We start from the raw sequence: 26,036 nt of genomic DNA, 5'->3' as shown, positions 1-26,036 counted from the left end.
ATGAATAATATTTAAAGTGTAAAAACGTAATTTGGTCTGGCTGGGTCTCGAACTCGATCGTCCGGTTGACTCGGCACCAGTATGTTAAGCCTCGCGGCTACACTAGTCTGCCGACTAGTTCCGACAAAGTAGACTTTGTTCCGAGTAAGTTGTGAAATTAGATTAGTTTTGTTAGTGTCGACCGTTGCCGCTAGCACCGCCACACCCCCGCGAATTAAATACGGTATGCCCGCGCGCTTTATTTAGAATCGAATTAAATTAACGAAAAAAATATTACGTTTAAATAAAACGATAAATATTTTAAATTAAGTTTTGTGTGTAAGCCGTGCATCAGAAACAACTGTGTTGTCAGCTTTTTTCATTTTCACCCATCTTACTACTAGTATAACGCCGGTCGAATAGATGCAATGCTGGATCATTGAACATAGCCGTACCATTTTTGACATTATGTTTTCAATTTGTTTCACGCATGTCAGAATGAATAAAATTAAATATAACTTAAAAAAATAATATTTTTAAATGAAAATGTACTTAATTATGTTTTATTTTTAAGTAAAAGTTCTTAAATAATGAAGAAAGTCCTGAATCTTTAAATTTATTATTTTCCTTTTAATTACAGATAAATTTTTTAATTTTATCTTATTATTTTTATATTTACTTATGTCCGATTAAATTGTTCAAAAATTATTATAAAAATAAATATTCTAGAAATACGTGTCGACATCAAATAAGTTTTTAAAATATATATTTATTAACTGCGTAGTAAGTAAACTTTTCTCTTTACCATTTCGGTATTTTTGGATTAACGATATTCAAGGTATCGAACATATTTTAATACCTATCTGATCAAGGAATTTCTAATATTAAAAAAAATAATAATAAAACTAATAAATCTCTTACGTTGGTGTTGGTAGGTGAATAAGAAAATGTATTTAATAATTAGATATATCATTACTACTGAATAGACGGATTGGAATTTATAAATAAAAATGTGGTTAATTATTTTGATCCAGAACGGGTAATTTTTGATAATTATCGTAAGAAGATAGTAATTAGCCGACGTTTAATCTTGATGGGTACGATTGCAGCTGCAGATGCTATATGATAACGAAGTTGTGTCGGTTTCAATTCTGCAGCAGTAATATAGAAATTATTGTAGAAGAATTTTTTATTTTAAATACTATTTTCTCTCTTACCTATAAGGTAATTTTACATAAGGTATGTCTTACTCTGTGAAATCGTAATTGAATTTATTTATAGGTCTTGTTCGTGTAAATTATATATTAATTACAAATAAATTTTACAGATCTTGTCATATAAATATGACAACGTAAAATCTTACGCATTATAGTAAAGTATTTACTCGAACAAAATGAGTCGATTAATAATCGATTACTGTATGTATCGGCTAATTAATGTAGCCTTTCGTATCTAAACTCTCATAAAGAAGTTAATTATTGTTATTGAATAATTAACTTACGCAGTGCCATATTAAATTAATTTACTGTCGGTCTATCAGTCGATTAGTTTTCATCCTACTATGTAATGCTTTTTTTCTTTTAATAACTTGAGAAACTTTATCGAATTAATATTTTACGTATTCATTTACTATTTATTGCAAAATGACTTCTTACGAAGAAGATTTATGCTGTGGAGTTACACAATCGATTTGCAATCGATCGACAGTTTAATCGATCTCTATAAAGATAACAAGTTGAATATAGGTGAGTATACAACAACTGTAATTCAAATCGATATTTTGGTCAAAGGAAGTCGATTAGCCTTTATGATTAAATAACGGAGTAGCGGTCGGTCGACTGATGTAGTTTCAAAGCAACAGGTGAGAATATGCAAACCCACCGGGTCGGTCTAGCGGTTAACGCGTCTTCCCAAATCAGCCGATTTGGAAGTCGAGAGTTACAGCGTTCAAGTCCTAGTAAAGCCAGTTATTTTTACACGGTTTACACGGATTTGAATACTAGATCGTGGATACCGGTGGTCTTTGGCGGTCGGGTTTCAATTAACCGCACATCTCAGGAACGGTCGAACTGAGAATGTACAAGACTACACTTCATTTACACTCGTACATATCGTTCTCCGAAGTAATACCTGAACGGTAGTTATCGGAGGCTAAACAGGAAAAATAAAGAAAAGAAAAAAGGTGAGAGTATGCAGACAGTCGATAGTTTAATTGATGATCGACTGACCGGTTGTCCGCCTTCCAGCAAAGAATGTGTACCTTACTTTATTTAAAATTTAGTTTAATTTTAAAAGTTTTAGTACCTTTGAAATGCTTTATTCTAAATAAATTCAGGGTGTTCATAAAGTCTTTCCGTTATTACAAAAAGAAAGAAAGGATTATCAAGTTTTTTTTTACCTTATCAATAAACTAGAATGTCCAACCGAAAATCAATTTCACGCCATTTGTTTGTCAACATTTCATCGGTAACTTTAGCAACAGCTTCAGTTATTCTCCGTCTCATGTGTCCAGACCAGGTACGGGTGTTCCATAGACACTGTCTTTAAGACCCAGAGGAAAATGTCTGAAGGGAGTTATGTCTGGTGTTCGTGGTGGTCAGGCAGTGGGACCGTCGCGCCCGATCCATCTACCGTGAAATGATTCATTCAAAAAATCTCGAACTAGTAATCCCCAATATGCACCGATTATTAATCGTTAAATAATTAAAACCGCACAGCTGTAACTAATAGTTTTTTTGTAATAAATTTTTTTAATCATGGAAAAGACTATATGCACGTCCTGTACATATAGCTATTCGAAAAACGACCCGTTAATAATTAAAAATGTAGAAAATAAATTTAAAACACTTCCGGCACTGAATATGAAAAGCCTGAAAATATATGCTTAATTTTTTCTTTAATATAAGATATTTAACATTTCGAACCGATAAACTGTAATCATATCGCTATTTCTAATCGGCTAAGTCGCTTACTCGATAACGCCAACTAATTTATTTATTTTCTATTCCTAATGTGTACGTTTCAGTCTGTTCAGCTAGTGAACGATAAGTCATGGCCCGATGAGATTTGGATGTGCATTATCCGGTCGTAGGCTGTATTAAAAAAAAAACATAATAAAGTGGGATAATCCTACATTGTAATTGATATTTTAGAAAACGATGTTAGTAGGAGAAATTAATGAAAATATTTATTTACGAATGGAGGGGAAAAAATTCACACGTTTTCTAATTAAGGAATTCCTCTTTAAACAGCAATTAGTTGTAGGAGCATTATAAATAATAAACATTATTTTTATAAGTAATATTTAGAAATTAATGAAGTAACACTATAATGCTTATTATTTTTCGGCTTTTATAATAAACGATTTTTTTTTGTGATAAATTAATAAACGATAAATTATTTTATTAATTCATCACAGAACCTTTTGAAACTTGTACATGAGAATATAGAAAATGGAATTCTTTACTTATGAAAAATGTCATGTCTTGCCGGGATTCGAATTTGAGCCCCCTATATGTGACCCTACCGTTCCGCCACTGTGATCAGAAAGTAGATTAATATTATATAGATTAAATAGGTTATTTATATATATATATATATTGTAAATTAATATCGCTTATCCGTTGCTCGTAATATTTTGTTGGCTTGGAACGCAGTCCAAAGCGTTTCTTCGTAGGCGTGGTTTAGTTTTTAGTATACTGTCTAATTTTCTATATAGGGCTATAAATCAGAGTCGTTTTGCTTGTATGTATGTCACCCTACAAAATTGTGGAACCGTTCCTCCTCTCTTTCTACCGTATGTAGAAAATAAAGCGTAACTTCGATATTAAATTCCTATATTGTCTAAATATTTTCATGACGGTTAGCTATTTTGTGTTAAATTATTTATTTTCAGCCCGTTTCAGAAGTATAAAATATAAAAATCGAAAAACAATGTTTCTTTGTAATTATAATATTTTAATTAGTTAAGTTCAGGAATTTCTATTTTTATTATTTTGAAGTTTATCACTTCGTTATAATTCGGTAAAAAAAGCTGCATATGATGTAATCTTCGCTACTTCCGTAACAACTAAAGAGGAATGATTAAAAGAATCAACAAAACAGGAATATTTATGCACACATAGTTATGAAGCATGATAGTTATGCGCATGATTCAGGGGATCCAACCTCCTGGACCCCTTAGTTTTCGTTATCCTCATGGTTGTTGAGAATAATACCGATAAAACAATTATACTATTCAAGGTTTATGGAAACATGAAAAAGGAACTAAATTATAGAAAAGAGAATAGTATTAATAGTAACTACGATAACTAAATTACACAGACCTTTAAAGCTTAATGAAGATACAATGATTTAAATATTATGAAATCCGTTTTCAGGATATTTAAAATTGATCTCAAAAGATTCATTGTAAATGATCAAATGGTACATAGGATTCAGTCGAAAATAATTTTGCATACATATTAGCTCAATCGAGAACTTTTTTTTAATGATTACGTGCGCTTACGCATGTATGTATACAGAGGAGGCACATAGCTAGGAAGCAGTTAAGAAAAAGGCTAAAATCCACATTTTTTTGGATTTTTGGACACTTTTGGTCCAGTCTATTGTAATCAAAAGGAGAGGGTGCACAATTAGATGTTACAGCAGTTCTAAATCCAAAATTTTAATATCCTACGGCTAATCGTTTTTGAGTTATGGTAGATACATACGTACGTACTGACGTCACGCCGAAACCAGTCAAAATGGACATTTCCGTTGAAATCTGAAAACCAAAATTCTTCGCGATCACAATACTTCCCTTACTTCGTACAAGGGAGTAAAAAGTAGAATTTTAATTTAATCAGAATTTTTAATTTCAAAAGAACTAAAATTATTAGGGAATCCGGTTTTCTGTCAGTCTGGGGCTGATATACTTATTCGGTAAAACTTTGTTTTTTAATCCCTTCTGATACATAGTACATATAAATTATGAAATAATAATGGGAAAACAATAATATTAACAAAAAATCGCTTTCGCCACGTCGGAAGGCGAAGGTAGATTTCACCGTTGCTAAGTAGGGAATAAAAAAGATTTCCACCTTAAAATTAAGAAAAACTTTAAATTTACTCAATACGACAATGGTTGTATGTGAAAAAAAATTTCACATGTTTAGTATACGACAAGCCTCATCTTCTTACATTTCCAGCAATATTTTGGTTATCCCTTGCCGTAAAGGATGCTCATATCAACTTGTTTCAGACAAAGGTTTTAGGTAGTATTTAGAGGATTAACGACCAGTTTAAACAGATTCGATAGTGTGCCTATTAAGGGAGGTATGTTTCTTATTGTCTTCAAAAACCCCATTTTTTGTGCCCCCTGGGCCGATGGTTGGTGACATCAAAAAACTTTACGAAGATAAGTTTTAGGCCCTTACCCAAAGAATGGCTGGAAATTTAAACGAATTCGATATTTTACTTAATAAGAAAGTTATAACTATATTTTTTGTTTTTTCGTAAAAGCCCCCATTTCCACCCCGGTGGTACGATTTTGGCCGTTAACGAACTCGAACGCGATTTTGGAACGAGTTATTTTTAAAGAAACATTTGAAGGTGATGGGCGCAAAATTACGGCAGTTATCGTGTCCACAAGAAAGTGAAATGTAAATTAAGTAATGGCTTCCATTACCCATAGGTATAAATTATAAAAGTATAATCAGTGCATGAATTATTTTATTTAAAACTCAAAGTATTCATGTAAATTACGTTTCTTTATTCTTGGATAAAAATGGGAGTTTATTATATACTTTTTTCACGTGAAAAATAAATTCTAATCTATACTCGTTAAGGTTTACGGATTATAGGGTACGTAGGTACACGCTAACTTACAAACTGACGGGTATACTAATTTTAAACTAGAAAATTTGAAGATTTAAACAAAATAAAACTAAAATTCTTTGGATAATCATGATGTTTTAAATATTTGCTAACTGTATTTAATTTAAAGCATTTGTACAATGTGTTATAATTATTCTGATTTATGTTTCTATTCTGGTGCATATTACTGTAATGATTCTGAAGACTGATTTATCTTATTTTGTGTGTTTGCAGAGATAACGTTTTATATATCTATTGACAGTATAAGCCGAACAAAAAAATGATGAAAAACTGGTTTTATCATGTTAGAAAAGTTAAATTTTTGTTTCTTTCTTTTCCTTCTTTTGATTAAGAAAAATGTTTTCCCCGCGTTCTTATGATTAATTTTGTTTGAAACATTTTAATTAGTATTCATGTATCTTCATTAAAATTAATCTTTAATTTTCTCTTTTTCTTTAAAATGTTAAATGCACGTGTAAAATTTACATAAATCCATCCTCTTCAACTACCTTTGTCGTCTACCAATGTCATCTTGCTTTTTCGAAACTTTTTTTATTTTTTAACGTAATTTACAGCTTAGTGATACTAAATTAAATTTTTGTAAGTATAGTTTAACCTGTATACTCTATTATAAAGCGAAATATAGGCCAAATTAACGTAACTTTCGTCGATATTTTTTCGAAAAAGTTAGGTCATCCGTTAGATTCGGATTCGAATCCGTGATAAAGACAAGGAGGATATTTAACTATAAAAAATTTCATATGATAATCCTATAAAAAAAATTCAATTTTGTGTGATAACTTATTCCGGTCTTATTTCGTAAAAGGACACCTTCCTTAATTTTCATTTTTTGAATTTCCATTATGTAAATCATTTATGGATATAGTAATTATACTAGCTGCAGGGCGTGTGTACGGCACTCTCCGCAGCTAGGCCCTCCGAGCGGTTTCTCGGAATGGGATTATAAGGTATCCAAAATTGATTACCTCTTGCGTAAAATTTTTTTTTTAATGATGAAAATTGATATAACTAATGTTAAATTAGAGATTTAACTGTAGAAATTGATACTATCGAATCGAGATTTTCCGTGAGAGATCGGTACATTTCGGTGCTTACGTTTTGGTTATAGTTCATTATTTTATGTAGAAAAAGAAACGCATAAAAAAATGAAAAATATGTAAAAAATTTTAAAACACCACTTAAATTAAACGCACTAAAGGGTAAAAAATAATTTTAGAACGGTATGATGTTTTTGCCAATTTTTTTCTTATGCGTGTTTGCTCCCCACTCTTTGGCCAATCATCACGCATAAAAAAAAAAAAATGGCAAAAATATCAAATTTTTAATTTGAAGCTATGACTTTCACATATCACCAATCTAAGCTTATTGTCAAATCCATTCTGAGATACCGTCCTAAAATTATTTTTTTATATTTTAGTGCGTTTAATTTACGAGTGGTTTTTTTTTTAAAATGTTTTTACATATTTTTTATTTTCTACTTTTTAGTCTTCATAATTTTATTTTTACAGCTGCGCTAGCGCACAGGATTGAACGCATTTAGCATTTAAAGATCGGATAGGTACGTTTTACGGCGGGTGAGTGAAATCATCAAAACGTAGGTCAAAACAATTTTATCTCCGGATAACCAAGATCCAGTCAAAAGAATGCACCCGATGCGTTAAACAATTAGCGCTCGACCTACTGATACATACGCCGTTTGATTGTGAAAATCGGACTAGCGGTTGCCGAGATATTACGGTGTTATCCCATCGCATCCCCTCCACAATTTCCGAACGGCGCCCCGGGAACACTTGAAAATATTTTATCATCCGACGGGAACCAGTGGGAGCGGATAGGATATGGTTGTGGGTGCTCGAAAAATTTTTCCAGAGCGCCAGGACCGACCGTTTTCGAGATATTTGCGATTTTCGTCTGGAAATTTTGATCCCGTGGAAATGTGCTAAATTTTCCCAAAACTTCGATATATATTTCGCGTATATATCGATATATAATAATGTAAAAAGTACACACCTGACCACCACGAGACATGTACTAACGAATCGGGATTTTCCGCTAGTGATCGGTATATTCCGGTGCTAAGCTAAGGGTGACGTACACACAGAACATATACAATGTCGTTTAGTAGGGTAGGATTTCTACCGATCTTATCTTATCACAGTTACATCGGTGGCTCTTTAGCAGTCGGTGCAGTCAATTATTTCAGTCGTGTACTTTGTGCTTGTCTCTATTCGTTATTTTCATCCAACATGGGTTCGATTGCCTTAATTTCAGAGGTGCCAGATTAACAATTTTGGTGTTTTCAAGCCAAAGAGATTTTATGTAATCCTAGGTTTTTCCGTATAGTACCATGAAACATCTCTTTCCTTTAGCATCAGGGAAGATAAGTGATGTAGTGTCTCGAGCTGTTTCAATTCTGCTCGTTTAACGAGCGGTACTTGGTTACAATCCAGAAAATTAGAAGAGGAATTTGTTTATTTCCTGTGCGCATGGAGTAGGGAATATAACAGTTTTAAGTTTTGTAACGAAGAATTTGGTATGGATAGTGCCGCTGTGACTGATCGGTCAAATGTTGTAAGGGACGTTTGTTCGGACTTGTTACTCCGTAATCCAGTAATAATAGGCGGAAATGGTCGTCTGTACATGGAAAAATAGACGAATCTCTTTATTCAAGGCGAATATACAGTGTGGGGACCACACTGTACCTGTACCTGTACCTGTACACTGTTTACCCTCAGCAGTGGTGTTTGCAGAGAATCTTTCGTATATGCGGTCCCTGATCGAACGAAAGACTTATCGCTAAGAGTTATATAGGAGTGTATTAGATCTGGGAAGAACGTAATTTCTGATTGTTGCCGCAGTTACAATGATATACTTATCTACAAGATTACAATTTTACACATCGAACTTTCAAAATCACTCTGTTAACTTTTGAGGTCTAATTGCCGGGCTGCATACAAACACAGTGGGAGTTGATTGACAGCAGCAAAAAGACGAAAGTGTTAGATCAATGTCTGCAGTAGATTCGTACTACTTTCGGGAATTCATATGACGCCTGCGTAACATCGCCAGAGATCCGTGCGATCAAATTTGGCAGGACGTAGCCTTATTTTGGCCTCCACAACAATGAACATAAGTAACGCTTAATTTTTGATATTATTTTAGCAATTCAGGAAATGTGTTCGCTTTCGAAATAAAACAAATTAATCATCTGTAAATAAAATTGGAATTTGTAAACAAATTTTTATATTTTTCAATTAAGTACACTTATAATGCAAAAAAATATAAAAATTTGGGAAGGTTCGTTTTTTCTGATTAATGTTAATAGTTTCTCTGTTTTGTATGGGTTATAATAACTACTACGGAAGTAATAAACATTTTTTTAGGTAAATTTAATAAGAAAGCTACTTATTGTAATGGGTAACTTGATTCGACTTCCGGAAAATTTCCACATATCTTCGCGTTTCACATCCCCCAAACCCCAAAACAGCTGTCAGTTCAAAGTTATACGCGTATATATATATATTTCACTTTCTTGTGGACACGATAACTGCCGTAATTTTGCGCCAATCACTTTCATAGGCAAAATCGGACCATGAGGGTGAAAATGGAGGGGCTTTTCGAAAAAAATAAAATATCGCTATAACTTTCTTATTAAGTAAAATATAGAATTCTTTTGAAGTTCCTACTATTCTTTGGATAAGGGACTAAATTTTTTCTAAGTAAAGTTTTTTAATATCACCAACCATTTGCCAGAAGGTGGAAAAAATGGGGTTTCGAAGACAAAAAAATCATACCTCCCTTAATAGGCACAGAATCGAATCGGTTTAAAGCGGTCGTAGTATACCCGGCAGTTTGTAACTTAGCGTGTACCACCTACATACCCTATGATCCGTAAACTTTAACGAGTATAGATTAAAACTTTTGGAAGTTTTTTCACGTGAAAAAAGTGAATAATAAAATCCCATTTTTGTACAAGAGCACAAAAACGTAATTTACAAGAATATTTTGAGTTTTGAATAAAATAATTCGTGCACTGATTATACTTTTAGGTAGATTTCATAACAAACCTACCTATTGTAATGGTTAATGGCTACCATTACCTATTGTAATGGTAGCCATTACCCATAGGCAATATTGCATTGGTACCCGTAACCGTAACTTATTATATATATATATATATATATATATATATATATATATATTCACTTTCTTGTGGACACGATAACTGCCGTAATTTTGCGCCCATCACCTTCAAATTTTTCTTTAAAAATAACTCGTCCCGAAATCGCGGTCGAGTTTGTTACCGGCCAAAATAGGACCACGGGGGTGGAAATGGGGGCTTTTACGAAAAAACAAAATATCTTTATAACTTTCTTATTAAGTAAAATATCGAATTTCCTACCGTTCTTTGGATAAGGGCCTAAAACCTATCTTCGTAAAGTTTTTTGATGTCACCAACCATCGGCCCAGGGGGTAGAAAAAATGGGGTTTTTGAAGACAATATAAAACATACCTCTCTTAATAGGCACACTATCGAATCTGTTTAAATTGGTCGTTAAGCCTTTAAATACTACCCAAAACTTTTGCCTGAAACAAGTTTTGATATGACCATCCCTTACAGGAAGGGATGACCAAAAGTTTGCTGGAATTGAAAGAAGATGGGGCTTGTCGTATGCTAAACATGTGAAACATTTTTTAAATGTAACTATTGTCGTATCGGGTAAATTTGAAGTTTTTCTTAACTTTAAGGTGGAAATTTTTTTTATTCTTTACTTAGGACCGGTGAAATCTATCTGCGACTTCCGGTGTGCCGTAAGGGATTTTTTTTTAAAATTATATGTGGATATTTATGTATTTTCCTGTTATTTTATGTATTATTAAATTTCGTTTTTGAAAGTTCGCTTACAGCGTTGCACATAATTCGTTATACTGTGTATATTTATAAATTCCATACTTATCTACATAAATCACATTTAACCAGTATGATTAATTACGGTGAACGAATACCTTCTATGTTGTTTTGATCATTTCCGGTTGTGCTTTATTTTGCATAGCATATTTAATGCAGTTGTTGGTGCATACTAAGGTCAGAAGAGGTATAATGATGATGATGGTGATGAGATGAGGTAAAACTAATGAACAGGAATAACTTGTTATTTTATTCAACTTCTTATGACGTTAATGGTGACTGAGTTTCAGTTATTTTTTCGTTCGATAAGTTTTTCTTTTTACACTTAGTAACTTGGAATCTTTTTGTTTTTATGTATTTATTAGTACATTATTATAAATATAAAAGTTAGATAACCGTATATAATATTTCCATTATTATTTATATAGGTGTAAAAATATCGTTAACGATTTTGATTTATACTGATTGTAATCGATAGTTAAAAGCATAAATTTTATTATATTATTTCATAGATACAATCAATATGATTTTTAATGATGATTTATGAGTGTGTTTTTTTTAATCTATGACTCAGTTTATAGAACTGTATTTATTTATGAATAGTCGGGACGTTTTCCCAGTATAATTTTAACGTTTGTTCGTTTTTCTCGAGAATTATTAAATTGAAAGTGAAAAAATGTAAAGTATGCGTTGTGAAAGAAAAATTACGTTTTGCCTTACGATCCTGTTCGTAAGGTAAGTCGTAATGATCTACTTGAAGTAAAAAATTGTATTTTATATCATATATATAAATAAATGTTCGTTGCTAGAAAAGTATAATGCGCTCTAGAAAATTATTCTTTAAATGTGGAAGTATCTTCAGGATGATAATCCTCTGCGAAAGGTACACGAATCATCCTCCCTTTCGCATGTTTCTATTTATGTATATATATTTTTTATTTTATTTTGGCCATCTGTGCAGGGCGTGAATAACTTCTTCTATTCTTAATCTTTTTACTTTTTGTAAATGGAATTTTTTTTTCCTCAGATCACGATAAATTTTTAGTCGATTGTTTTGTTTGTCCTTTAAACCCACTGAAATTTTTGAATTTTTGTTTTGAAATGCGTTCCGATCTTTGTTTCTTCATCGGTGATATTTATTTTTTGTATATCTTTACGGATATCATTGATCCGTCTACTGTTGTTTTGAGTTTAGATGTATATGAGGATAGGTTTTGAGTCTTCGTTATGCAATTCATGCGGAAAATGTGGCCTTAGAATTGAATTTTTGAATTATTTCGGTGAAATTTTACAATATGTGTAGAGTTTTTTGTCGGTTCAGAGTTAGTAATTATCATAGGTTTTCCTTAGGCCTAGGATTTTCCTGAAGATCTTTCTTTCTTTGCGTTCAAGTAATCGGGTTTCGCGATTTATTAGTGGAATTCCGTTGCGTGTAAGCGTTTGGTTCGGTCGACTGTCTTCTTGTAGCGGATCTTGGTGTTGATGGAGATGCATTTTTTATTGCAGATGTTTCCGGTAATACGAATTCCAGTTTGCGTGCTTGTGTCTGTTCATTCTTTTGTACTGATGTTGAGCGTGATAGTTGAAATGCGTGAATTAACTACTTACTTACGTTAATTAACTTTCTTACTAACTTATTTGGTTTGCATTACTTGACTTTTGAATTCTTGAATTCGCTAACTTAAGAAATTTCATCGTTGTCGATACGAATGCGTTTGTGAAAGTCTTTAATATTTGTGATGAATTGTGTTTTTCAAAGAAAACTTTCAGACCAGATTTAGCTGCGATTCTTTTTTGAGTTGTCGGGCTGTGTTTCTTTGTTTTCCAGTAGAACGATGTCGGCAAATGCGAGGCAGATGATGTTGAAATTGTACTTTTGTATCCGAGATGAAGATTTTTCTCTACATATGCATACATATATATTTATTTATTTGTACACTATCCGGTGGGGCTCCAGAGAAGCGCTTCGAGCCGGTTGGACTTCGTTCGCCATTCCCGTCTAGCCAGAGGGTCCGCCCCCTGAACCCCCGCATTGATCCTTACTTTCATGGTTGTGGGAATAATACTGATAAATAACAATTAAAGTATTCAGACTATGACACCTGAAAAAAAAATTTAATTACAAAAAACAGAACAGTAATAACTACAGTAGCTAAAATAAACAGACCTTTGACGAGGAAAGCTTCGTAACTTATTTCTGTGTTTATGTTAACAGAAATATTACAATGAAGTAAAAATATTATTATTTTCTCTTTATTAAATATTTTGACAACTTCACCCCCAAGGGGACTAGGGTCTCTATCTATGAGTTAAATCTTTCCTTGGGATAACGCAAATGTATCCTGCAAATTTCAAAGAAATCTGTCGATTGGTTCTCGCGTGATGCGAAAACAAACACACAGACGACAAACAAACTAATTTTTGGATTTATGTATGATTTATTTACATTATTAAAAAAAAATTATTTTGTATCACTGCTTTTATCAGTAAAAGAAAAATATTGTCCGTTAATGGAAGTTAAATATATTAAATATGACTATAATAATAATAATCGCTTATATATTTCTACAAAAGAATGTAAATTTATATTTTTGTACGAGAATTAAATGTAAAACAAATTTTTAGGGATGTAGGATGTAGGGAGTATACCGAAATGAAACAACTAGTACTAGATAGGGAATCTTGGAGAGCTGCATCAAACCAGTCAAATGACTGAACACAAAAAAAAACTGAACACAAAAGAATTAAAATCGGTCGATAAGTTTTATGTATAACAATATCTATTTCGTAAATAGGGACAAGTAAAAAAGGCCATTATTAGTTCATATTAAAGAAAATTACGAAAAACTTTAGGATTTTGCGTTGACATGAAAAGTCTGTATTTTCTGGGTTGGGAATCTAATAAAAGAGATTCCAATTGCGAAGATTTTCGGTTCCTTGTTTTCAACGGCTAAGGAATTAATACTCCAACCAAATTTCACTTAGAGAAAAAAAATTATTACCTGGACATTTATAAGTGGAAATGGTAAAGGGGCTTATAATCGTAAAAAAAATAAATGCATGAGCGGAGATGGTGATTTGGGGGCTTGAAAAAGAAAATTTTCCAATACAAAATTTGTAGATCGTGTAAAAATCTACAACCTTTGTAGAAGTCCCTGTTTTACATAACCTCAAATTTTCCGAGAAAAATGCGAAAAATCTTCTTTTTTTTCGTTTTTTATTTTTCATTTCCGCAAAAATAATTTAATTTTGATGAAACTTTGTTAAAATATACCTTTCTGTAAATAGTTTAAATACCCACAATTTTTTTTTGACGTCAACTTTCGCCGGAAATCGCAATATATCATTTTTCACTCTTTTTCAACCCCCCCAAATCAACCCTCTACCCCCCCCCCCACGGTCACGCATTATTATTTTTTTACGTTTATTATCAGCCCCTTTACCAGTTTCACTTATAAAAGTACAGGTAACAATTTTTCCCCCCTCTAAATGAGTTATTTCGATCGGATTATAAGTTGGTTTTTTAGTAGTTTTTATCTGGAAATAATTTTTTTTTACATTTGTCGATCAGTGTTTTTCTTTTATTAGTTTTTTTCTTATTTTGTCAACGATACCTTGATGTCCCGAAGAATTATAGTTGGGGTAAGCCCTGTTAATTGAGCACAATTGATTCCTTGGTTAAATTTATCTTGTTTCATCGTTTTTCTTGGTAGTTTTCATATCATCCACTCGTTTTACTTAAACTTAATATCTTTTTCCTTTGTGGTTCTTTGGATTTTGATTTGGCACTTACCGGATCTATGCTGCGGTTGTTAGGGTTTCTAGATTTAGGAATTCATGGTATTTCTGTGGTTTGTCGCGTTTTATTTTGCAAAAATCAACAGTTCTAGAAACTTCATTTCTTACTCGGTGGCCGGACCAAGGTCTTAACTTCAGGTTGCTTATTTGATAAATCGGGTCTCGAGTTTCTAATCGTTCGAGTATATATGTAATTTACTCACATGCATCTCAAGCTTAAAAATAGTGGAACCATAATACTGTTAATTATTTTAAAAGGTTTATTAAAATTTCATAACTTAGAGTTCAAGTTAATAATTTAAAATAAAAAAAATAAAGTAAACAAGTAAATTTTTAGACATGTTAAAAATATCGTGACGAATTTATGTATTACGTGTTATAAAACAAAGAATTTTACCGAGTCATTTGTTAATTATTCTGCTGAATAATTTTGTAAGCTGCTTTATTAAATTATTATCTTTTTTCGTATAAAAACAGAATGTAATTTATTTATTTGTTACTAACTGCTGTGTAACTTAATTTTTACAAGTTAAATGAAACGATCTAGCGTAGATTGTTATTTTTTTAAACCGTTTTCCTTATTTAATTTGATAGGGTCTACTAATTAGTTTACCTTAATTAGATTTCTTTTAATTTACTTTCTCTTCTTTGGTTTTACATTTTTGTTCTTCCGCTTAAAGGTAAAAAGACAGTTTCTTGTTGATTTTTAATACTTTTTATGCACTTATTCTTTTTCTCTCTGTCATACTGGTTTTTGTTTTAAAGTTTTTACATAAGGGTGACACGCGTTGCCTGTAAGTTATTTAAATACATTTTTTAAATGTACGAAGCTTTTTTTTACTTAGATTTAGTTTTAGATCAGTTAATTCGCCGCGAAGCTTGTATGTGGGAATATGAAAATGGAAATTTGTAGCGTATGAAAATGCCTGACTGGGATCTCTGGATAAAATGCCTAGATGCTGTCGCTCCACGGAGATCGGTGTTTAATTAATCGGTTATCTCGATTTCTTTTTTTGTTTCAATTGTATTTCACGATAAAACACGAATCGATCTTAATGAAATCTATTTCTTATTGAATAATTTTGTAAGCTGCGTTATTAAATATTGTTTTTTTCATATAAAAAGAGATTGATTTAATGAAATCTATTTTTTAATTTAAAAATACACATAAGAAAGCCTGATTTCTTCTGAAAAAAATATTAAAAAAATAGTTTACAATCATTCGAGTATGTATGTAATACACATGCATCTCCAGCTTACAGAATAGTGGAACCGTAATATTCTTTAATTGTTTAAAAAGGTTTATTAAAATTTCATAAATTAGAGTTAATGTTAATAATTAAAAATTAAAGTAAATAAGTAAATAAAAATATGTGACCAATTAGTATAGTACATGTTATAAAACAAAGAGCTTTACCGAGTCATTATTTGTTACATTACGATTTGTTCTACAACAAAAAAATAATAGGAAAAAATGGACAACGCTTTCAAGAAAACTAAGGTTGTTGGACATGGTTTTGTAAAATTATTGTTTTTTTTTTTTAAATTGATGTGGACATCACATGACTTCCTTGGACGCCTATTAAGTTACATATACACATTCTTTAAAATGAAAAGTACATAAAATTTTACTTCATTAATAACTTCTGACATTTTTTCATATTTTTTTGTGGTTCTTAAAATATTATTCGTTGTAAAAATTATTTTACAAATAATAATCTATATATATAAAAATGAATGTATGTCTGTATGTCTCTTATGCCTTCCTGAACCGTTCATCCGATAGCGATGAAACTTTGGGGAATAGTTGGACGCATGTCAGGGAAGGTTTCTGAATTTGTTCGGACCCGCTAGGTGGCGCTGGCGTCGAGATATTTCGAAAAATTCTATTTACGGTCCGATTTGCTTCATATTCAGAATACGTGTTACTTACATGGAAAGAATTATCTCTGTAAAAAATGAACCCGCTAAATGGCGCTGGGGTTGAGGTATTTAGAAAAATTATATTTACGGACCGATTTGGTTCATATTCAGAATATGAATATTACTTACGTGAAAAGAAATATTTTTGCAAAAACTATACCCGCTAGGTGGGGCTGGTGTCGAGATATTTACGAAACAAACAAATATACAAACAGACTTTTTTATTCAATATATATATATATATATATATATATATGAAGTCCTGTAAATTTTTGTACTTTAAAAGGGGAAACTTTGGGAAAGGTTTCTGAATTAGTTTGAACCCGCTAGATGGCGCTGGGGTCGAGATATTTCGAAAATTGTATTTATAGTCCGATTTGGCTCATATTCAGAATATGTGTTATTTACATGGAAAGAAATACTTATGCAAAAGTTGGACACGGTCGATAGCGCTGGGGTTGAAATATTTGGAAAAATTCCATTTATGGTCCGATTTGGCTCATATTCAGAATATATATTAGCTACGTAAAAAAAAATATTTTTGCAAAAAATGGCCGCTAGATGTCGCTGGGGGTTGAGATATTTAGAAAAATTGTATGTGTGTCCGGTATGGACTAAAAAACTGCTGGACTGATTTATGGGCGGGAAAAAGGGAAATAGGGGAAAATTGAAGAAGAGGAAAAGGGACAAGGTAAACAGGGAAAACAGGATATAGTGAAAGGTTAAATTTTGTTCATTTTTTAAAATGTTTTATCAAACTTTCAATTGCGTTCATTTAATCTACATATATACTCAAATCTAGCAATAACGAAGCGTTGCCGGGTCTTCTAGTTATTAATAAATCAGTATATTTAAATTTAAAAAAAGGAGATGAAGTCTGATTCGAACCGATGTGCCTTTCCCTTATAAGATCCAAGTATTTCATTAATTAAAATTTTATTTGGCTATAACTCTTTGGAACCGATGAAAATAAGTACAGCTTATGATATGTCATTGAAAAGCTCTTGATGCGGGTTGATTACTGCAGTTAAGAAAAAGTAAAAAATCCAATTTTTTTTTTTGTGTTTTTGTGGACACTTTTGGTCCACTCGATTGCAATCAAAAGGGAAGGTGCACAACTAGATGTTATAACAGTGCTTAATGCAAAATTTCAACATCCTACGGCTGTTTTTGAGTTATGCGAGATACATACGTATGTATAGACTTGTCGAAACTATTCAAAATGGATATTTCCGTTGAAATCTGAAAACCAAAATTTTTCGCGATTACAATACTTCCTTGTACAAGGGAGTAAAAACAGCTAAAATTCTTTCCTTCAAAACCTTTTTTTTTTTTTATTTCATTGTTAATTAAAATGTTGAAATCGTGTATTAAGTAAAGCAATGTAATTATCGTTAAGACATCGATGTAAAATCATTTTCTTACAGTTTACACAGCTAAACATTATAGTGTTAACAATGGAAAATTCGCATGGAGCGTTGTAGGGATAGAGGAGAGGTGTATATTGAAGGGGATAATAACTAATATGTATAAATTCAAAATAAAATATTTTACAACATTAGTTTCCTTATTTAATAGCCGCATTTTGTATTTAAAAATCAGCAAGATACCAATATTTAACACATAAAAACATAGTAAGTATGATATTAACAATAGTAGGTTACATTATACTGTATTATTTCACATACTAGCGTTATTGTATAATAATAAAAATATTCTTTTCCAAAATATCGGTTGCATTCTGAGAACTTTTATGGTTTATTGACAAAGTAGTGGGATGATCATTACATAAAAAAAAAAAAAATGTGTCAAATATCCGTCTTTTGATGTTTTACTAGTGTAAAACTTGATTTTACGCATTGTTACGATTATTTTTTTTTCTTCAAAAGAAGAAGAAATAAATAAGATTTAGTTGTAGTTAGTAGTTTTTAGATAGCAGTTAGTTGATGTACAGTACTAATAAAAAAAATCTAGGACGAAGTGACAATCAATTGTAACCGTTTAAAAAGTATCCCGCGGTGTTCTTGTACCCGCCCTCGACACATTTATCCGTATAAATGTATAAATATATATATATATATATATATATATATATATATATATATAAAATATGAAGAAAAAATGTGGTAAAATTTTTTCGTATTTATCTTTGTTAAAGTGTAATTAAGATATTTTTAAAGAGCTATTAATTAAAAAATAATTATATGCAAACCTTTGCGTGCATCGAGGTTAGATCTGAACATTTACAAGGATTATGGGAGATTGTTGTTATTATTATCATCATTGTTAATATTTTTAAGATACGAACTGTTCTTCTAACTGTCGTTTTAATATTTTTATTATTCTGTACCTTCGATTCTTAATTAGTTTACGTATGGAAAAAGATTTTGTCGAGATTTGTACGTATGATGGACTTTCAGTAATAATTATTTGTATTGCATTCATATTTGACCGTCACCTATTTATAAAAATATATCTTGAAGATAAGTCGGTTAAGTTCATTAAATATGTTTTTTTATCTTAAATTCACGTGCGCATATCTACATGGTTATTAATTAGCTAATCTCACTTAACCCATCCGATTTTTTCTTCTTTAATAAATGACTGTTAACAATGCGGGTTATGTAACGACCTGGAATAATATCAGTGCTATTTAATTGTAGCCATTTTCCGCCCATCTTATCACCGGGCGAGGATGGACTGTTAATTTTATGTTAACGTAACAAGAAATCATTATTACCTAATAGAATCGTGGAACTGTTAGTAATAGAATTTAATTAATGTGATTTGACCTCGATCTTTCAACCTTTTGTATTGAAAGAGTTTAATACTCTTATGTATCTATTCTTTTAACACGGGTGTACGTTAGCCTCGGATTTATGTATTAATCAAATATAAATAAATCGTACTCGGTCTTATTATATGCAACATTAATTTTGATATTTTTTGTACGAGAACTTAAGGGTGGTTTTTTTATTTTAATTGTTGTACGTTTTTGTTAGTAAATTTTTTGCTAAATTATATTCTTAAAAAAATTTTTTATCCTTTGAAGTGTTTTTTAAATTCGGGAACAGTAAAAGGTCGCAGGAGTTCGTCAGGTGAATAAGGCGGTTGAGGAACTACAGGAATGATTTTCTTTGCAAAATACAATTAATTAAGATTGCAGTGCGACAAGGTGCATTGTCATGATGCAGAATCCAGTTGTCTTTGATGGTTACCCGCTGGTCTCATGCGGGTAACTCTTTTCTGCAGTCTTCAAAGAATTTTCGGTAAACATATTGATTTACAGTCTGTCCTGTAGGAAAAAACTTTTTATGGACGACGTCATTACTATCGAAGAAACAAATTAGCGTGATTTTGATTTTCAATTTGCTCATTTTTGCTTTTTTGGGAGGTGTTGAGTTTGAAGTGTGTCACTCCTTGCTCTGGCGTTTTGTTTCTGGGTCGTACTCAAACATCCAAGATTCATCACCGGTAATAACATTTTTAAAAAAAATCAGGATCGGTTTCAGTTCGTCCTAGAAGATCGCGGTACCACCCTGTTGTTTTTTTATACAACATTGAGGTTTTTTGGGACCAATTTTGCACAAACCTTTTTCAGTCCAATTCGTTTGCCAAAATTTGATGGACTGTGGTACGGTTCAAATTCAATTGTTCTGCGATCATTCTGACAGTTAATCTCCGGTCGTACCGTATCAAGTCTCTGATTCGCTCAACATGGTCGTCAATTTTTGACGTTAACTGTCTTCCAGAGTGTGGATCCTCCGCAACTGATTCCCGGCCACCTGAAAATGCTGTAAACCACCTAAAAACTTGGGCTTATGACAGAGCGTCATCTCCATACGCCCTTTTCAGTTTTGAAAAAGTTTCAGTAGCATTCTCACCATGTTTAACACAAAATTTGATTGCACAACATTGCTCGTAATTAGTATCACTAATTTTTGTAACTCGCAACAAAAACTCGTTTCACGAAAAGTTTGTTTACACCTCGCGTGGCAACAATAGTAATACCTAATATAAATCAGCTGTTCTTATAACGATATGTTTACTAGTAATTTTAGTGTTGTCACTTTGGTTGCCAAAAAAGCTAGTCTCATTATTTTATTTACAGACGACCTTGTTTGTATACGAGAATTTTCTGTTCGTAGTGTCATGTTTACTAACGATAGTGACATTATGGACCGTGTGATATATTAATATCACATGTACTGAGACTTTGCTGTTTAACTTTACTGCTTTTAAGTTGGCGTTATAATATTATAGTATAATTAATTTTTTTTGTATCGTTACATCGATTGATTTTTATTTTCCCGGCGAATTTATCTAGATAACTAAGGGGAAAGCATGGTGGTCATAACAAATATGTGTGTGTATGTGTGTGTGTGTGTGTGTGTGTGTGTGTGTGTGTGTGTGTGTGTGTGTGTGTGTGTGTGTGTGTGTGTGTGTGTGGTGTACGTGTGGCTTTTGGCCTTTTATATCTCCGGATTGATCTAAACGATTCTCTTTTAATTTGGCTCTAATGTTTATATATTTGGAGCATTGATCATATTCATTTTTTTTTTTCAAAATTCGTTAGGCGTTAGGGATATCACGAAAAAATCAATTTCGATTTTCTTCAAAGGCATTTTAAAGAAAACTTAGTGGAAATTTTTTTTATTTAGGCCCCGGACTAGTTTTCACAAAATTATGCAAAAATACTCCATTTTACATTAACCTCATTCAGTACATGCGTGCATGCTTACCTTACCGTTTAAAAAATAAATTTTTTTCAAAATTCCTCCTACCCCAAAAATCGAAAAAGCCTACTTTTTATTTATTGCACATATTTTAACACTTTTTTTTTATGTATTCTTAGGTAAAGTAGTAGTGCAGTTGACCCAAAAAAAAAAAAAAATACTTTGGAGTCAACATTGGTGGTGAGGGAGCCGATCAATATTTAAAAATATCGATTTTTTTTTAATTTTTCAAAACTTTTTCGTTTATTTTAACTTTTAATAAATTAAAATATTAAATAATAAGCCTTATAATTAAACTACATCATAATTCAACACCCCCATCACCAAAAAAGAATTTTTAGATAACTTTATTGTTTGTTGATTTTCAGTGAAGTTTTTATAATTTCTTACATTTAACATATTAAAAGTAGAAAAATCAAAAAAAATTCTTGAAAGTTGGTTTTTGAGGTGGGGAGCAGAAAAAAATAAAATAACACTGATTTTTTTAAACTTTTTTTTAATTATTTTAACATATAATTATAATTTTACAATAAAATATGATAAATTCTCCCCACCTCAGAAAAGAAATCTTAGGTAAATTTTTTCACGTATAATTATGTTTCCTCCATTACATAAAATAAATAACCATTACCAGGGAAGTATTATAGCATTATTGTTTTTTTATTTTATAACTAATTAGTATTATAAAATTCATTTTTATTTTTATAGGGAAGTGGTGGCCAAGGAGATAGACATAACACCAGTAATGGTACAGCTAGTAATGCAGGAAGACCAAGATTTTTGCCAGTTACCACTCTTGAAGATGTTCAAGCAGTACGTTGTGCAGAATTTCATCCAAATGGCAATCTGTACGCAGTTGGTTCTAATTCGAAAACACTTAGGATTTGTGCTTACCCAAAACTCACAGACCTCAGGTATATATTATTAATACTTTTCACAGCAGTTATTTTTTAGAATGTATCCTATTTGTAATGTAATAAAATATTTTATTTTCCAAAATTATAAATTTTTTATTCTTGTAAATTTATGACCGGTTAATCTGAATTGCATGTTTATTATTGGATGTCGTAGCATTTTTATAAATAAATAAATCATAATGAAATCTTACAGTTAACTGTTCTTTTTTTTTTATTCAATTAAACTAAAAAAATACATAATTTCTTAGATATGGAAATTACTGTAATTATAGTTCTCCCTTTCACACTTCCTGAACGGATATTCCTCTCATACTGATGTTCTTAAAAGGGACTTGATTACTTTTGAACGACTAAAATTAAGATTTCTCTCAACCTTTCCAATGTCGGCCAAATAATGTAGTAATTTAGCTTTTAATTTGTTTAGGCTCGTGCTCGATTCCCGGCAAAGTGTCTGGCATTTTTTCACCTTTCGTTTCATTTATCATCTCTTCCTTGTTAAAATAACACGAAAATGCTTGTCTGAGATCATATAATAATTTAAAAAGATGCTTGCTGGTTTAGAAATGTATGATTTAACTATATAATACGCATAGGCTGATTCTGGAGGAAAGGGAAAATTTCAGTACTGATTCTAGAGCCTGAAAGAAGGAAACAAATTCATACAAACATATGTCAAAAAAAGCTTTGTTATTGAGTTATCGCTAGCAAATACCTTTATCCTGATTTCAGTTCCACCGGTGAAATAAGACCATAAAGAAATTTTTAAGGCATTATATGAGGGCTAAACATGATGGTTTCTTATGTTTTTTTATCTTAAATATGAAATAAAGTAGGTTGCAGAACTGTATTTGTCCATGGTTTTCATGACATCCAATGTAAAACAGAAAAATTTGGTGATGAAAACATGTTTTTTTTTTTTTTTTAGGTTTGAAGTACAATAACTTTGTTAAATGAGTAATAAACTTTATTATCAAAACTTGTAGAGAATTTAATTCTCATGAAATTGATGTAATAAAGTTTGTGAAAAACAGAAAAAAAAAACACTTTTATTATTAAAAAAAACTTCATCAAAAAATGTTAGAAATTTGTAAAAATTAAAAAAAGCTCTTTTTAGTTCAATAAATTTAGATTGAAAAATTAAAATACTTTTAATTTACTTAAAAAAAAAAAAAGTGGAAAGTGAACATTTTCACGAACAGTAGTAAAAATTCTACTAAATGCGTATTAAATACCATTGTTAGGTATTGCTTCAGAGGATGAGATGAATGATAATTTTTTTAGCATGTGAAAATGTCATACCTGCTGGGATTTGAACCCGGGACCTCTGGATGAAAGGCCAAGATGCTATCACTTGCACCACAGAGGCCAGCACTAAATACTATACTAGAATAAAATATTGTAGTAAAAACAGCTGTTTTTATTTTTTTACAAATTCATATTTTTCTGTTATGTTTTTAATTATAAAAGCTGATTTTTCTTTCATGGAATTTATTACATCAGTTTTCTCAGAATTGATTTCTCTACATGTTTTTATAATAAAATTTTCACATCTGTTAATCATTTTTGTCAGACATAAACTTATTTCCTTATTTCAAACTCTAGAATCAGCTCCCAAATTATTTCTGTTTCCTCTGGAATCACTCTGTATATTTAAGCTTATTTTTATTTTCAACTTATATGAATATTGGAAGATTAAAACACTGCTTTTCATCGTGCATTTTACATAGTCATTTCTTAATGATAATACCCTTTAATGGTCACCAGTAATGAATAAAAATTCTAAATACGAATTCACTGTGATTCCCTGAAACATTTTGTAGGAAATGAGTTCAATCTATTAATGAATTGAACCTTCCATTTATTAATGAGACAAGGATGATAAAGGAACATCATTAGATATCCAGAAATTGTTCACTTAAAAACTGTTTGATAACAATTATTCTCACACAATAGTCATGTATTTTCAATTTATGGACCATCTGAATTTTGTATGGATGTTAATTTAAATGTAGGGTCAGTACTCTATTGAAATAAATAAATGTTTTATTCTAATCAATATATTACTTAGATAACTTTAGGAATGGTTAGATATGCTACTCCATGGAAAAAAAAACTACCCCCAGCATTTGTTTGAATGGAATAAGAGAAGCTATGTTAAAACTTATCAGAACAATGTCACAGAATATACAATTAATTTTAAGATAAAAAATATTTGTGATTAAAGTCTATTTAAATTATAAACACATGAAATAATGATAAGGTAAATAATTAAATATATATAATAACTACAAAATAATAAAAAAATTTGATGGTATTAATGAATGTGCTTAATACAATCTTTTTGACTTTTTTTTGAAGTAGATATCACATTTTAAATGAATTAAGTGCAAAAGATATGGATTATGAAATTTATTTGAATTAAATCTAATTCAAGAATTTGGTGCAGACTTAGAAAAAAAGCTTCAAAGATTGTATTGAGGGCATAATGAGAAAATGATTGTTTTCCTTTTCAATACAATATTTTTTTTTTTTAATTTAAATCTTTCTTTTTGAAGTCTGTTCAGTTTTTTTTTTCAAAAATTGTTTACTCTATTCTTTTTAGTTTTTAACTTCATCAAAGCAAATTTACGGGCAGGCCTATAAAATAGATTATCTTGTAAGAGGAAAGAAAATTCTCTTGAATCAAAACAGGTTCATTAAAAACTATTTAAAGGTGAAAAGGATGCGTAGGATTCAGAGTCAAGTGTCTGCTATTGTTCATGAGCAGAAGCTGTCTAAAATGCAGGAATACAAGAAATGTAAGTTGTCAAAAGAAACGAAGTCTAGTCTATTAAAGGTAACATCGACATGATTTGATCCGCAAGTGTCTTTTATATGAGAATCAAGTACTAAAATGCATAGTTTTGATTCAATAAATGTGTTTCTAATGAATGTTCACATCGATTGACTGTTGTAAGAAATCATCAATATGACAAACTATGAAACGAACAAGCCGATGAAAGACATATTCAACTGCAGAGAATGCATTAAGTATTAAGTAATCTGAGGCATGTGTTTAATGTAGAAGGTTTTTTTGAAAAACATTAAATACTGCCTAGATCAGAATTTTTTGCTCTATACTTTTTTTATAATGGTCCAATACTACTCGGTAATGGTGGAGAATCATCCTGTACTGTTTTAAAATACATTAATCCAAATTCCTGCACTTTGTAAAACGTTTTGCCTGAACAAACAAACAAAAATAGTTAGTAATTTTTATTTAAAATATCTCAGTTTAGGTAACTAGATATTCAGTGTTGTACTGGACCAGAGAAGTAAAAGCAAAAAAAATTTTAAACGTAATATACTTTGGAATAGAAGTAATCTTTCTAAGGGAATGGGAATGGGAATGGAATAAGTTACAACTACTTTGGCGTGGCTGTCCATCTAGGATGTAGATCTATAAAGTTCTTAACTTATTAATATGTAAAGTTTGTAAACTGTAAATTATATATGGAATGCAAATTCATTTATGAATGATTTAATACCAATGTAAAAATCAATACAAATATTTTAACAACCAATCAATATAAAAAAATATTTATTATAAAAGTTATTCGGTTGCAACAAAATAATGTTATTACTTGTATATATTACTGATTGCTGTTTAAAATGTAAATGTGCATTTGTAAAAAACTGTATCATAAATGAATAAGTAAATAATATAAGCTAGTGTGTACATATCAGGTGTTACAACTATAACGGTTGCAGACACCAGTCACTACTCAAAAGAATAAGCATCCCATGCCACTAGTTGTACCTCAGACATTTCACATGCATCACAAGTATACAAAAACAGACAGATAGTGTTCAACAACTTAGGAATAAATCCTTTATGTGGGAAAAAATTACGTTACA

The 26,036-nt window shown here is 30.9% G+C and overlaps 1 protein-coding gene across 3 annotated transcripts in view; it reads left to right on the top strand.

The window, feature by feature from the left end:
* The window catches only part of LOC142329404 (WD repeat-containing protein 47), a 777,359-nt gene that overhangs the window by 718,115 nt on the left and 33,208 nt on the right, over positions 1 to 26,036 (top strand). For all 3 annotated transcript variants that reach the window (XM_075373979.1, XM_075373980.1, XM_075373981.1), the window contains one exon: positions 21,931 to 22,136. In XM_075373979.1, the coding sequence (XP_075230094.1) occupies positions 21,931 to 22,136 (206 nt within the window). The remainder of the gene's footprint in view (positions 1 to 21,930; positions 22,137 to 26,036) is intronic.

This window comes from Lycorma delicatula, chromosome 8 (genome assembly GCF_047948215.1).
Source record: "Lycorma delicatula isolate Av1 chromosome 8, ASM4794821v1, whole genome shotgun sequence".
Taxonomy (NCBI): domain Eukaryota; kingdom Metazoa; phylum Arthropoda; class Insecta; order Hemiptera; family Fulgoridae; genus Lycorma; species Lycorma delicatula.
The sequence above is the reverse complement of the archived record's forward strand: the minus strand, read 5'-3'. Positions and strand labels throughout refer to the sequence as shown.